Source organism: Sceloporus occidentalis, unplaced genomic scaffold (genome assembly GCF_023333645.1).
Source record: "Sceloporus occidentalis isolate IW3139 unplaced genomic scaffold, rSceOcc1.0.p SCAF_6, whole genome shotgun sequence".
In the NCBI taxonomy this organism is placed as follows: domain Eukaryota; kingdom Metazoa; phylum Chordata; class Lepidosauria; order Squamata; family Phrynosomatidae; genus Sceloporus; species Sceloporus occidentalis.
Window position 1 is genome coordinate 71,567,430 of NW_028316986.1, and position 14,639 is coordinate 71,582,068.

At 38.0% G+C, this 14,639-nt stretch overlaps 1 protein-coding gene across 3 annotated transcripts in view; it reads right to left on the reverse strand.

The window, feature by feature from the left end:
- Positions 1–213: 213 nt before the first annotated feature.
- LOC149310919 (uncharacterized) overlaps positions 214–14,639 on the reverse strand; it is a 52,542-nt gene continuing 38,116 nt past the window's right edge. The window contains exons 15-21 of one of the 3 annotated variants that reach the window (XM_089530025.1): positions 14,392–14,495; positions 13,724–13,879; positions 13,038–13,139; positions 8,032–8,172; positions 6,174–6,258; positions 4,192–4,312; positions 214–2,455 (exon numbers count right to left, since the gene is read on the reverse strand). In XM_089530025.1, the coding sequence (XP_089386151.1) occupies positions 2,266–2,455; positions 4,192–4,312; positions 6,174–6,258; positions 8,032–8,172; positions 13,038–13,139; positions 13,724–13,879; positions 14,392–14,495 (899 nt within the window). In that variant the 3' untranslated portion in view covers positions 214–2,265. Of the gene's footprint in view, positions 2,456–4,191; positions 4,313–6,173; positions 6,259–8,031; positions 8,173–10,285; positions 10,306–13,037; positions 13,140–13,723; positions 13,880–14,391; positions 14,496–14,639 lie in introns of those variants that run through there. The other 2 variants (XM_089530026.1, XM_089530027.1) reach the window with 2 other exon arrangements.

Here is a 14,639-nt window from a genome sequence, read left to right on the forward strand (position 1 = left end):
AGTCTCCTTTTCCCATTGGCTTCAGTGTTTCCCATCATTGATGTCTTTTCGAAGGAGTCATGTCTTTCCATGATATATTGAAAAATACAATAGCCTCAGTTGAGTCACTTAGGCTTCTAGTGAGAGTTCAGGCTTAATATGTTCTAGAGCCCATTTATTTATTTTGATGTGTCAAAATAAATAATAGGAAGGGAAATGATCAGCTGTTAATACATCACATTTATTTACCAATGCATTTAAATCAGTAAATAGTAGAAACAAGTAATTACATGTGTGCACAAAGTCTAGTCCATTATTGGCACATTTAAGAAGTCATTTCCAACTTCTTCTATTCCACTTAAGCATCTCAGTTATGGCTAGCCATTGATTATTAGGATCATGAGTTAATGGTTGAAAAAGCCTCTTGTCTGTTGTACAAGCCTCCTCTCCCACTGTGCCAAGTTCATTAAAGACAGTCATCCAGAAAGTGAAAAAAAAAAGCAGATACATGAGATAGCATATAGATGAGCTCAGGAAACGGAGGGGAAAAAGTATAATGAAATACTTAAAACTAGCAAAAGATTTGCAGGTGGCACTCTGTATGCATCTGTACAGTTTTCAAATTTCCATCATAATCTTGGAGTAACCAAACCCTAGCCAGCCAATAATTTCATTTTTGCCTGAAACTCAACAAACAAAAAATCACGAGCATTTTCCCCTGCCTCCCCACTATTCATACCCATTTAATTAATGAGGGGCTAATGAATAAGAGAGAAGAGAGAGAAATGATTCAAAATATTATACCCTAAAGGCACACAGGTCAAACAGAAAAGTGAAGCTGACTCTACCATTAAGGGAGGTTGTGGTAAAAAACACAAAAACCCGGGTACCTATGTCCTGGATCACTATTGGCCTGTCTCCACACTCAGGCCAGGCAGAGTCAGGATTGGGGACAAAGATGCCTGAGAAGATATTGCTGATTTAATTCCTGGTGGCCTTGGATGAGACTGGTTTTTAGATCCATTACAAGCAGTATTCTGGCTCTGATTTGTGACTGAAATTACTTTGGTCAAATCAATGATCTATGCCAAGAAGTGGATGTGTGACACATTACTATTTCTTCAGCTGGTCCTCCCAGCAGATTTTGGGAAGGTCATTTTTGGACTACAGCAGCCAGAATCGTCCAGGCAGCATGGCTGGAGAACTCCTGTGAACCTATTGGTCCATTGAGGTTTCACCATTTTTCGTCTTGAGAGAAATCATTTATGGCTGTGAAATAGTGCTGAAACATCAATCGCTACTTTTCTTTTCCCATGTTAGTTTGATTTGGGATGGAGAATTGCTGCTATGTGACACCCACATATTCATAATACTGTGTTTCAAAGGAATGACTGACCACCTTCAGGGTTGAAAAGAAGGAAAAAATGGAAACTCTGTAACCGTTGCAAACCATAATTGGCTAGATGTACGTAGGTTAACCAATTCAGATGTTATTCAGACTAGATGGGACATCTATTGGACAGTGAAGGGGATAGTTTTTACTGCTGATCTCATAGGTTGCATCAACTTTGAAAATCATTATGAGGTTGTGGATGGACCCAAATTAGCTGTTGTGACCAGGAGTGTTTTCACACAGTTTTGGCTGGTATGCCAATTGCTACACTTTGTGGAGAAATCACATCTGGCCACATGTTTTCATCATGTCTAGGTTGTTCTACTGTAGTGCATTCTACACAAGGCTACATCTGAAGAGTGTGTGGTGCAGAAAACTGCTTCAAAGACCATGCCTAACCATTATATGAAGCATTTTACTCCTATGCACCTAGAATACACTGGTCCCTGATTTGTTTCTAGGTGCAATTTAGAGTGCTAGGTTTGTTCTTTAAGGCCCTTAAATGGCTTGGTCCAAAGTCTCTGATGAATTTCTTATGGACATACAAGACTGCCTGTATGATGAAATTTACAAGGAGGATCTACATTACATCTCATCATTGGAGATGCTCTACACTATTGGGAAGTGGCTCAGATGGGAATTCTAAACAGAATTCAATGGCTGGTAAGAATTCGGTGCAAGAATTCTTCCAACAGATGATTTTCACCAGTCATCAAGCTATTATGGCAGCTGTGCTTATTGTTTCTTAACTGTGAAAATACATGTCTCTGACTTTTAAAAAACATGTTACTGATAAGCTTTTTCACTTTTTGTCCAAAATATGGCACAGAAATAAATTACATGACATGACATTATATGACATGACATTAAGAAACACCAGCCAGAAGGATGAGTCATTTCTTATCCAGGAGTATGGTCCTCTTTTCATCTTTGAATTGAACATGCCCTGAAGAATACTTGGCTTCCTGCTGGCCATTAGAATAGAAAGTCTTTACAGTACCATCAGGGTACTCTCTTCTTGTAGACACAGCAGTGTGTATCTCCTTTTGACCGTTGCGAAACTGGATGGTTTTAACTCCATTTCTGTAACGCAATAAACAAACCATTAAACTTTAAAGCACTAGTGTCCAAAGAGTCTTGGAAAGACCACCAAACTGCAGACACTTTACACATAAGAATAACTATATTAAAACAAGCTATCCACCCAGACAAATGTCTTGTTCTGGCAGTGGCTAAATTGGAAAGCTTGGGAGAGTATGTAACTGCACAGGGCATATGCTCCTACAATCCTATAGATCAAACGCAATTGACAGTCTAAAGCAGGAACTCACAGATGATGTAGAGAGGGCCAGTAGAAATTACTGCCCTCCTGCTTTAGTATTTTTGTAGTAAATAGGTGCTCTAACTCATTATAAAATCAGTGAATTTACTCCTCAGAACACTCTTTATCATTTGCCATGGTAAACTCTGAGGTCAAATGTTTTGTAACTGTAACATATTCATTTGTCCTCAGTACTGACTACCAACACAAGGAATGCTGATAGAGTGCATTTGCACTTAAAATGGCATTGTGCTTCCTGGCCTAGTTGGAGCATATACAACACAACAACATCTCCCCACCTGGCATCCCATTGCAGGCCCAGGTCAATGTTCCCTCTATTTCTGATGTTCAGGCTGATGAATGTTGTTGCTTATACAGTTGTTATTTTTAAAGAAATAACAGTTTTAATACTAAGCATGTTGCAGAGGTGTCATTTTGTTCTATTGTCATTAAAGTAAAGTACTTTTTATTTTTACAAATGTGGGACACACACACAACAGCAACAGCAGAATTTATTCTTCAAGTAATTTCATGTATTTTTGGAATTGTATCCTACTTGTTAACTTTGATATTTCACAATATCCACAATATGGAACAATTCAATTTTACAACCCTGCAATTCAAAAACTGTTTGTGTGATTGCTTATGAGAAAAAAATGAAGGGAGAAGAGAAGAAGGAGAAAGAATGTTAAAATGCTCAACTCAATGAAAACAAAAACAAAAAACCCCAAAAATTCTTTAACATACGGAGGAGAATAGCAGAAAAGGCCACTCATAACCAGTTGATTCATAAGCAGGTATATGGCTGCTGATCAACCTCCGTCTCTTCCTTCCCTAATCATGTACAGCTATTGGTCTCCATCATCACTACAGTGAAAGCAGGTTCAGCCTACCTGTTTCAGGAGCAGTGCTGGGAAAGTAATTTTTTTTTTTTTTTTTTTTTTGGTCTATAACTCATTGAATCTCCCAGCAGTCATACTGGCTAGGAAGTACTGGCACCTATAGTCCAAAGAAGTAACTTTCACAAGCTCTTTCACAAGGAGCAAATGGGCATGTAAAAGAATCACTCCTGATTTTACACGTAGGAGCACTACTTTCCTAATAAAGTGGGAAACATTTTCCCAGTGGGAAACAAAAGAAAACTTTTATCTGTAATTAAATACAAATTAGTCTTTGCAAGGATGCAGGAAACATTTCCTGTTGCCTACAAGCTTGCTTTTCATTTTGTCCTGAAATGGAATCCTGGCAAAGGAAAATTTGCAGCAGCAGGCTACAGAAAACAATTGCACCCATGTTTCCTTTGCTGAGGAATATCAGATTCCTCAGTCTGATCAGTATTGAGACTACAACTTGGAATACCCAAGCAAATAAGAGATTCTGGGAATTTTAGTTCAAAAAGTCACTTTACCAAGCTGTGGTAAAGACTTTGCTGAAACAACCTTTTTTCAAATAATTCCCTCTTTTCACTGTCTGATCCACGTCCCCATGTATTACTTACTTTTCTACTTTGACAACTGTACCATCTGGAAAAACAGTTTCCTCAAGACCCCGATCATAGCGGCGTTTCACTGTCTGGTCTGGAAACACAATTTCTTCAGTACCATCAGGATGATACTTTTCTGTAGAAAAGAACATCACTAAACTTAGACTGTTATGCTTTGGACATATGACAAGATGATGTGACTCAGTGGAAAAGACAATAATGCTCTATAAAATGGAAGGCAGTAGGAAAAGATGAGACTGCATTACTGCTGAATTGATTCAGTCAAGGAAGTCACAGCCCTGGGTTTACTGTATAAGACCAGAGCAGGACAATTGAGGATTGGGCTTTTGGAGGACTCTCATTCATAAAGTTGCCATGACTCAAAGTCAACTTGACAACAAATAACAAATAACTATCCTTAGTAAAATGGCTGGCTATGACTTTTCAATGTGTGAATGGTGTACATAAAATATACACATGCATAATCCTAATATTTAATAGCCTACACACAGGCTGCCTACTGTTTCTTTCAGAGAGCCTTCTTATAAAGAAATTTGGCACCTTAAATAGCCCTAAATGTGCTAAGCACTTCAGTTCTCTACTGCAGGGTCCACATTTTAGGACAAGGGTTTACAAAAATAGATTGTAGCTGAAAACATGACATTATATAAAATAAAAAATGATTGAAGTCATTATGATATAAAATAATCTGTAATATAATATGACATGATGTCCAGTGTAGTACAGTGATTTGAATGCTGGACTAGCATTTCAAGAAACCAGGGTTCTAACCCCCGTTCAGCCATGGAAATCCACTGCAACACACACACTCTCAACCATATACGAAGACAATGGCAAATGTCCTCTGAATGAAACTAGCCAAGAAAACCTTGTGAAAAGGTAACAATATCTTGGAGTTGACTGGAAGGCACATTACAGTACTAACAATTATTTAGCATGATATTGTTTTTTTTTTGTATGAATCTGGAGACCAGGGTTCAAATCCCTGCTTGGCTATGAAAACCCATTGAATGACCTTCGGCCAGTCACACTTTCTCAACTTCAGAGGAAGGCATAAGCAAAACTCTCTGAACAAATCTTGAAAAGAAAACCCTGTGCTAGCCCTTAAGGTCACCATATGTTGGAGATGACTTGAAGGCACACAGCAGCAAAAACAACAAAGTGAAAATGATGATGAAGGCACCCAAACTAGGGAAATAATCCAATCATATAAGGCTGAGGCAATGACATTAACTGTGTAAGAATGTCAATCAGTTATTTATGATATGCACATTGCAAACTATCCTGGAAACTTTCGCTGGACAGCAATATGCATTTCCCCTCTGTCTTGTAATGCGATATATGCAAACTTCATCAGTACATTTCAGTATGCTTCTTGGCTTGGTTTGGATTTCAACACAGGTTTATAAGGTCTATTTCAGTGTGCAGTGTGTAAATGTAACAGAAATATGTTAGTTTCTTATTTCAGGATTTCTATGTTTTGCCCTTCTCTTAATTATTCATCCACTAAAGAAGGAAAAGCCAATTTAAAATATTATCTATAAGTGTAGTAAAGTTGCCAAGTGCCCCTCATTGCAAGGGGTACCCTGTATTTGAGGGCTGGAAATCTGGCCCCTTATAGGACCTATTGAGAATGAAAACTTTTCCTTTTATATAGACTAAACAAGATGTCCAAAAAAATCCATTTTTTTAGTGTAGGCCTTTCATCAAGATAAAAATGTATGCATCATGTAATTTATGAATGTGGACAACATGTTAATTTTACAGAGCAACATTTGGCTAATTAAAATCAATACTTTCACTTTTTATTTAGCTAGAACATTAACTTGTTTATAGCTACTTCCTGATTGTCAACCCCATACATCATGAATTTCAACTGTCCATTATTGCTGTTTGGAAAACCTGGCAACACTAAGTGTAACCCCACCACCACCACCACCACCACCAACAACAACAACGAATCACTTTTTGCATACCAATCTGTTTATTAGGAAACTGCAGCACTTCCAAACCATCTGGGAAAATTGTTCTGGTTGTTTGTGCATCAGCATAATAATAAACCTGCAAGAAGAATGGAGAAGTTTCCATTGTCCACCATTTCCCCCACATATCTTAGTCACAACATTCAAACAGCTGTAAGACATTTCCCCTTAACTTAGGACATTCTGTGATACAAAACAATGCATGAAATCTGGCTGTGTGGGATGCACAATTTCCTGATGTAGTTATCAATTTCTGTGTGGTCCAGAGGAGATATGAAGAGAAACAGTGCAACACCAGCACTTTGAAAAATGCACACCAGAGGTCTTTTGAAATCAACATGCTTGAGTAGCGGGGTAAGAGAGGGGAGAAATCATACAATTTTTGTTTTTTTTAGCAGAGGGATGCAAAGCCAGACCACAAAGTGATGGCAACCTGCCAACTTTCCCACTCTACTTTGTTCAACAATGCTAAAATGACCATATATATATATCTCAGGTGCTTCACCCTTCTACTAGTTGGAGTGAGAACTGATAACATCACTTGGACCCTGCAGTGCCCATCAGCTCTGGAAGAAATTTCCACTAACATCCTCCCACCTCCTGTTGTAGACCCCTGTCCTTCCTCATACACAGGATTTTGTATATTGCTCAACAACACTGCGTAAGTATAGAATTGGTATCGGAGAGGCAAAAAACCTTGATTGTGTAAAAGATTTCATCTTTCATTTTTAAATAAAAGCACCTTTTTACTCTTGATTACTGACAAACTATGGTGTATAAATAAATACTTCTGTTTCTACACTACAGGTGTGTCTCTGGAGACCACTGGGCACAGGAAAGGCTCATAAAGCAAAAAATGTGAGGAAGGGGAGTATACTGTACATCCTTGCATTTTGTACGTTTGCTTTAAGTGGATTAATTTAAGTGCATATGCTTTAAGTGCATATATTTTTCATTGAAAAGTTCATTGCAGGGAACCGGTTTTTTAAATCTGAAAAACACCTTCAGGAAGTGTGAAGGGTTTTGGTGCCATTACAAAGATTAACCACTATGTGCTGAATACAGTATCCTATGCAGGAAACAAACAGAAATAGTCTCCCTTGAGCTGGATCCTACAAAGACTGACACTCTGACCAACATACTGTGGCATGTTGGTTATGCCCCTCTCCTTTTTATATAGGTCGAGTTTCCCTTATATGGAATGGCAAAATCCAAAATATTCCAAAAAACAAAACTTTTGTCATGGGTGTCTGAAATAGTGACACCTTTGCTTTCTGATAGTTCAGTGCACTTTGTTTCATGCACAAAGTTATTAAAAATATTGTAAAAAATTACCATCAAACCATATGTATAAGGTGTATATAAAACATAAATAAATTATGTGTTTAGCCCTGAATCCCACCTCCAAAGGTTCTCATTATGTGCCTGAATACAAGTATTCCAAAATCCAAAACACTTCTGGTACCAAGCATTTTGGATAAGGGAGATTCAACCTGTATATATTTATGTGTCTTATGTATACATATGTGGCAGGGATACTGTGTGAGATATTAAGGGGTCACAATAAAATAGTATGAACAGTCTTTGCTTCTTCCCATGTCTAGCAGATGATAGGCAGCCTCTGAAAGGCATTTGAGGTAAAGAGATTAAGCTACTTTGACATTTCCTTTACTTTAAAAAATACAAAACCTTGCTAATGGTCACTGAAAAGAGACTAGCTCAGTCCAAAGCACAGCTAAATGTTCACTTCTCTTTTGCTCCAAATTATTCTATTTAGAACCCAAGTCAGTCTTCATTAGAGCAGTTAAAAGTTTTGGCTTTAAAGCAAGAAGAAACAAATAAGTGAACACACCACTCTCTGATCTGGCAAGATCTTCTTGATATCGCCATTGTAAAAAGTAACAACAGTTGTCCTTTCATCACTACTAATCTCCATTTTTGTGCCATTCGGATAAGTAGTAATTCTGCGTCCATCCTTGAATACCTGTTTCACCTTTAAAAGAAAGACATATGTTTATTTTATTTTACTGGAAATTAATAAAGATAGATAGATAGATGATGATAGATAGATAGATAGATAGATAGATAGATAGATAGATAGATAGACAGACAGACAGACAGACAGATGTTCAGTACATAGGAAATGGATAAGAAATACCAAATGAATCTCCACAATACTTCAAGCAAAGTTGTGATATCCAGAAGATTTAGACTTAATTCTTGCCAAAGTTTGCCTATGGCAATTTCATCATATTTTACAAGATTAAATCTAGAGAGGCAAATACAGACTAGAGGTGTTAAAGCAGCTTAATGCTCATCCCAAAATTCAGAATCAGGACCATCTCAAGACATTTTATGTGTCTGAAACAAAGGGAACAAGGCATTACTTCTTCATTCCACATACATTAGCTGCCATATGTTTAATCCAGCTTCAGTGTCACAATGAGATGCTGCTGTCCATGACATCTGAAGACATCCTTTGAACAGGGGACACAATACTGATTGTGTAACACTAGGGATGTAATTTTTCACCTTTCTTCTTGAAGGAAGCAATTGGTTATTTTAATAATAATAATAATAATAATAATAATAATAAAATTTTATTTATATACCGCTTTTCCAAAAAGATCAAAGTGGTTTACATAGAGTTTAAAACCATTACAAAACACATCATAAAACAGATAAAACCAAGAGCACTAAATACAATATACAATCTAAAAACAATCATTCAATCAATCAATCAATAGGGTGAGGTAGAGAGTCAGTGGGATCAGAGTACACGACTTCATTTTCCAGGGGGGAAGGCTTGACAGAAGAGGAAGGTTTTAAGCCTCTTTTTAAATGTTTCCAGGTGGGTGATAAGACTGAGCTTGTCTGGAAGACTATTCCAGATTTGTGGGGCTGCTACTGAGAAGGCCATCTGGGAAGTAATAACATATTTAGAAGGTGGAATTTCCAACAAGTTCTTCCCAGTTGTTCTGAGTGTGCGGGGCAGATTATATGGGGAGATGCAGTCCCTCAAGTAACTTGGGCCCAAGCCATGTAAGGCTTTATTTTAGCTTTTTTCTTCTTGATGCAAGGAAGTATTTGAAAACTGCCATTTTCAAAGACTAGTCACAATTTCAGGACTTAGTTGTTTACATAGAAAACAGCATTTTTTGGATGAAAAATAGTATTTATTAGCAGAAATTTAATTTTCTGCACAGAAAATGTTGTGCCCATGCAGAAAATGTTGTAGTTGGGGACTTATTCTCTGCAAAATTCAGACATGGAGTTTTGCACAGAAAACAGCTTTTTTTCTGCACAGAAAATAATGTTTCTACCCAAAATATAGTTGCCAGAGTGGGAACTGGAGGCATCTCTTATACCTTTGAGTGTTGTATATAAGACAACATTTCAGCAAATGTTGTTTGTAACACAACCAGGTAACAAGCAATTCTGCTGAAATTCTGTCTTTTAACAACCACTAAAGATACAGGAGCTGTCTCCAGTTTTCAATATTGCAGCCTCCCAGCTGTTCTGAACTCTTTTCTGTTCCCTTCTTTTGGACAGCAGAATTGTGTGTGCTGAATTACCCTGCTTCTTCAGGTGTGATAGCCACTGTTAAAGAAATAATTCACTTCTACTCTATCCAACATATATATGAGGACTAGAGAGTGGAAGTGATGTCATTCTTTGCCTCAACCAGCAAAATGTCTTCAGCTGGCCCTGGTTAAAGTTTAGCTTTTATAATCTATAACAGCTGGCATCATTATACAGGTAGTGCCTTCAGTTCTGAAGAGAAGAACAAGAGATCTCTTGTCTCAGGCCATGTCAGCATGGGCCATAATATTCCAGGGGCAGCCCTGACATTCCCCCCCCCCCCCCCCCCATTACCTGGCACTCCAGAGTGACACTGAGCAGATGTTCACACATGCATCCTTCTGTGCCACTCACCATTGCTGCTGGTGGCCTGAGTTGGTCCTTCTGAGGTCAGGAACAAAGGGCCTAGTGTCAATCACATGGCTGGGTGCCTCTGTCTGACCTGAGAGGGAGAGACTTGTGCCAGCAGCAGTTGGCAAAGTGTAACACATTGTAAATTGCTGCTCGGCATCACTTCAGAGGGCTCTGGGTTTTCCTAGAAGATCTGGAGCAAAAGGTGACTTTTATTAATCCATTTTAAAGGGAGGTATATGTCTGGTTCAGTGCGGATGACATCTAGACAGTTCCCACTACAACCAGGGATAGGGACCTGTGTCATCTGGAATGGTTGCCATGGGAATGGGGGAAGACATATTTTTTGGCCCATGCTGACAGGGCCTCAATAATTTGATCAAAGCTGTTCATATGTGCATCAAATGCTCAAATGATTATTAAACACCTAATTTACACTGATCTGAAACTGGGAACAATAATATTGTCAAGAGATCAAAGAATATCATATAAAGAATTCTCAGAACCTTCATCTGAATTCTAAGGACAATCATTACAGTTAAATAGTTGTAAAAATGCTACAGATCTAATAAAGTTTTGTAGTGCTGATATGGCCTCAGTAAAAGTACTGTTAACTAGTTTTCCTTGTTACATTTGCACTTTTTTCAGCTTGCCCCATGCTGTTGCTGTATTGTCATATCCTGTTCCAGTGGTGTCACTAAAGGGTGCAGGGTGTATGGACCGCACCATGTGACACTCAGAGGGGGTGATACTACAGCTCCCCAAATATCTGCACTTTGGCCAGATCAGACTGTGGCAGTCACCTGTATTTCTTTAAAATGCTGTAAGAAATGGGGTGAGGCTCAGTGGGAGGAGAAAAAAGAGGCCCTCAGTGCTTTTTTTAAAAAATTAACATTTCAAAATTTTATTTGTATTTTTTAATTTTTCTTTTAAAACATCACATTTTCTCAAATTTTTACTTTAACCACATGAAACTATGTATTTGTAAACACATTTATTCTGTGCGTATGATGCCGTAATTTAAATTTTCTTTTAAAACATCACATTTTACCAAAATTTTCATTTTCACTACCTGAAACTATGTATATGTAAACACATTTATTCTGTCCATATGATGTTGTAAATTTAAAGGTATAATTTTTAATTTTGGTAGTTGTTTATGTCACAACTATTACCATTACTTTCAGTGATATATGACATTTACGATTTATGAGTTGCATTAGTGCAAAAAACATTACTAAGGATTCTGTATGGTGTGGTATAGGAGCAGGTCAATGGGAGGGGGCGGGTAACATCATGAGTTACCACACCGGGTGACGCCAACCCTAGTGATGCCATTGCTCTGTTCTTTTTTTTTTTTTTTTTTATGAACATTTACCTATATACAAAGTTCAGGACAGGTGGGGCCACTCAGAGCAAGTCTGGTCTCAGTTAATGCAAATGTCAGGTCCCCCAGATAGGGTGGTCATGTTTTTTCAAAGAAGAATATGTGATAGCACTCTGTATTGCTATGCACAGTCAACAATGGCCTTTAAGTAAGGCTAGCCTATATAAAGCCTGCCTCCAGTCTCACAAGAAGAGGGACTCTTATGGAAGATCTGTGCTCCTGGCAATCTCACAGTGGCTCAGAACTCTCACAAAAGGCTTTCCTCTTATAAAACTTGAGGAGGGCTTTATATAGTCCTGTGTTACATGCTTTTCACCTCAGTTGTTGAACCTGTGAAATTACTGTATATTATCATGTATAAGTCTAGACATTTTAGTCAAAAAATTGACCCCAAAAATCTGGGTCAATTTATCCATGGGTCAATGTAGGTATTTTTAAAAAGAACCATCCCCTGGTAAAGGCAAGAGTATAATCTGTCCTGGAAGCATATTTCAGAAAAAAATGTAAAGAGCAGTCACATGATCCCTTTAAAGGCCTCACAGTATGACAGGCATCCTTCCACCATTCATTTATGCTGATTTAAGATTCATAATTAGCCAAATTGCATTAAAAATTCTGTCACAGATCAGCAAAATCTTCATCTCCCTGGATACTTCTAATTCTACAAAGAGCATTGCAAGCTGCACTTCACTGAATTACCATATGGCAGAGACATATGCTTGCAGCACTTGTATTTTGGCATAATGTGGCCCTCATCACATGCATTCTGGCTCCACAGGACACTAGCTTTGTTCCATACACAGAGCTCCTGGAAAATCATCCAAGTCTCTAAATGAGCAGATGGGAAGCACAGCCCTTGTGAACATTTTCTGCCATGGATGCGTGTGTCACATCAAGCCAGCTGTCTTATTAGCACACACATGAAACCTTGCCCATTAAGGCTGTGTACACATGCTAGCTTCCTTGTGTGACTAGTAGGCATCAGGCTTATCGACATGATGCTAAAGCTAACTACATACCATATTCATATAAGATGTCTTCATTCAAAATAACAACTTTATGGTGCAGGACTTAAAATATACTGTATACTGGCCCAGAAAAAAAATATTTTGGGTCTTAAGTTTAGAAATACAGCCGGGGATGGTGAAGGCATTTCAAGCAAAGAAGACGTAGGCAGGCAAAGGTTTAGGCAGATACACATGTCACCTTCAGAAAAGAGTTAAACAACTGACTGGCAACAGGACTAGTCATGTTCATTCTTGGGAAAGGTCTGCTCAACAGCTTCAGTCCTAATTTCCCAGTGAAAGAATTCTGAATAATGTTAACTGCAGTTAATGTCAGCCTCAAGAATAGATTAGGTGAATGGGTGAAAGTGTGGTGAAGACGAGAGAGGAAAAATACAATGCTGTACTCTAGAGACCTCAGTGCTATATTCCCGTTCTTCCATTAAAAGAACATATCCTGACATCCAAAGTTTCAGGTTATTTCTCATTTGGTATAGCTTATCTATTATTTTATATTCATCTAAAATTTCTTACCTTTCCATCTGGATACTCTATTTTTTCTTTCACTTCCCCATCCTCCTGGCTTTCATTATATAATGATGCCCTTCTGGACAATATTGGTTTCAAAGGGGAAATCTATCAACAATCAAACATCAATCAACAATCAAACTTGGATTTATTCACATATATCTTTCTGTAAAGTGTTATCCCCTATAAAACCTGGCATAAGAGCTGTGATACTTCATGCAAGAAGACTGTTAGGTCATTCCCTCCCCCCCCCCCTTTTTTTTTTTTTTTTAACATTAAAACAAGATTCTATTCTGCCCTACTATCTGTATTGTTCAGTTTCAAAATACATCACATTGAAGATAACGTCTTAACCTCATGCAGTTAAATGGGACAATTTAGACCATTATTTATAGAGTCATGTTGTGTTCAAGAACACAAAGAGTTTAATATACAGGGTGGGCATTTTATGACAATATCACCTGTAGAGTTATAAACAGTATCCTCCATGTTTCACCCAATTGCCATGCATAGTTGTTGTTTGGTACAAATAAAACTGCTGGGACAAAAATTACCCTCCCCCAACTATTGTATTTTGCCAATGGGTATCGTTTTTGTCCCAGCCAATGGGACGAAATGTAATGGATGTGGAATGGACCACAGAAAGCTTAGGTGGAAAAATGTCAGAGAGACAGTTTGTTGAGAGACCAAACCTTTCCTCCAGCATCCACAAAAACAGTACTATTTTCTGCTGGTGTCTTTCTGCCATTTGAGAATATACTGTTTCTTCTGGAGTCAGTCATAGAAGCCACCTGTTCAAAGGGCTTCTTAGACCTCTGAGGCCTTTCACAGTGCATATTGTCTTTCACCTGTGAAGATGTTAACAGCAATCTGAAGTCATCCAAATTGAGTTTAAAGCAGAGCTAATCCAAAGCATTTGCTGCCTGAGACAGAATACAAAGTGATGTTCTATTCTGATTCCTTGCACAGAAATCAATGAACATCTATCAAGTTTACTTCAGTACTGGCAATGGGACCACACCAGAGGTTGCAGTCTAATTTAGGAGGTCCAACACAGGTTGTGTGGTGCATACTGCTTTGTCCTCCAAGAAAGAGAAAAGCTGGAGAAGAACAAGGAAAGCAACAACAACTGGAAGGGCCACATTTAGACCCCCCAGCATTTGCTTCCTCAGACATCTTCCTACCCTTATTCTGTTTAATGATAAGAGTTGGCTCTGGTCTAAGAGGCCTCCTACATTAAAAGGCAGAAAGTTTCATTTCTGAGTAAAAGAAAATGAGTCATATCTTCTATTTTTTCCCCCCATAAACTTTTGAATGTAGGATTTTAGGCATGTTCTCCATACATAATATTATGTTTTACCTTTATTTCCACATTGCTCAAGTTTGCAGAACGTAAAGGGTCATTATTTTGGCTGTTTAAAAAAGCTGTATCTTCTGATCTACCAGAAGTGGAACAGTATGTGCCTAGAAAGATTAAAATATTTCTAGATTACAAAATTGTCAGGGACACATATCCTAAAGCACAGGTGATTCAAGGCTTGCTTTCTGAAGCCCATACCCTTGTTCTTCTTATTATTACTGTGTCATCATTTCTTCAACAGGTCTCAG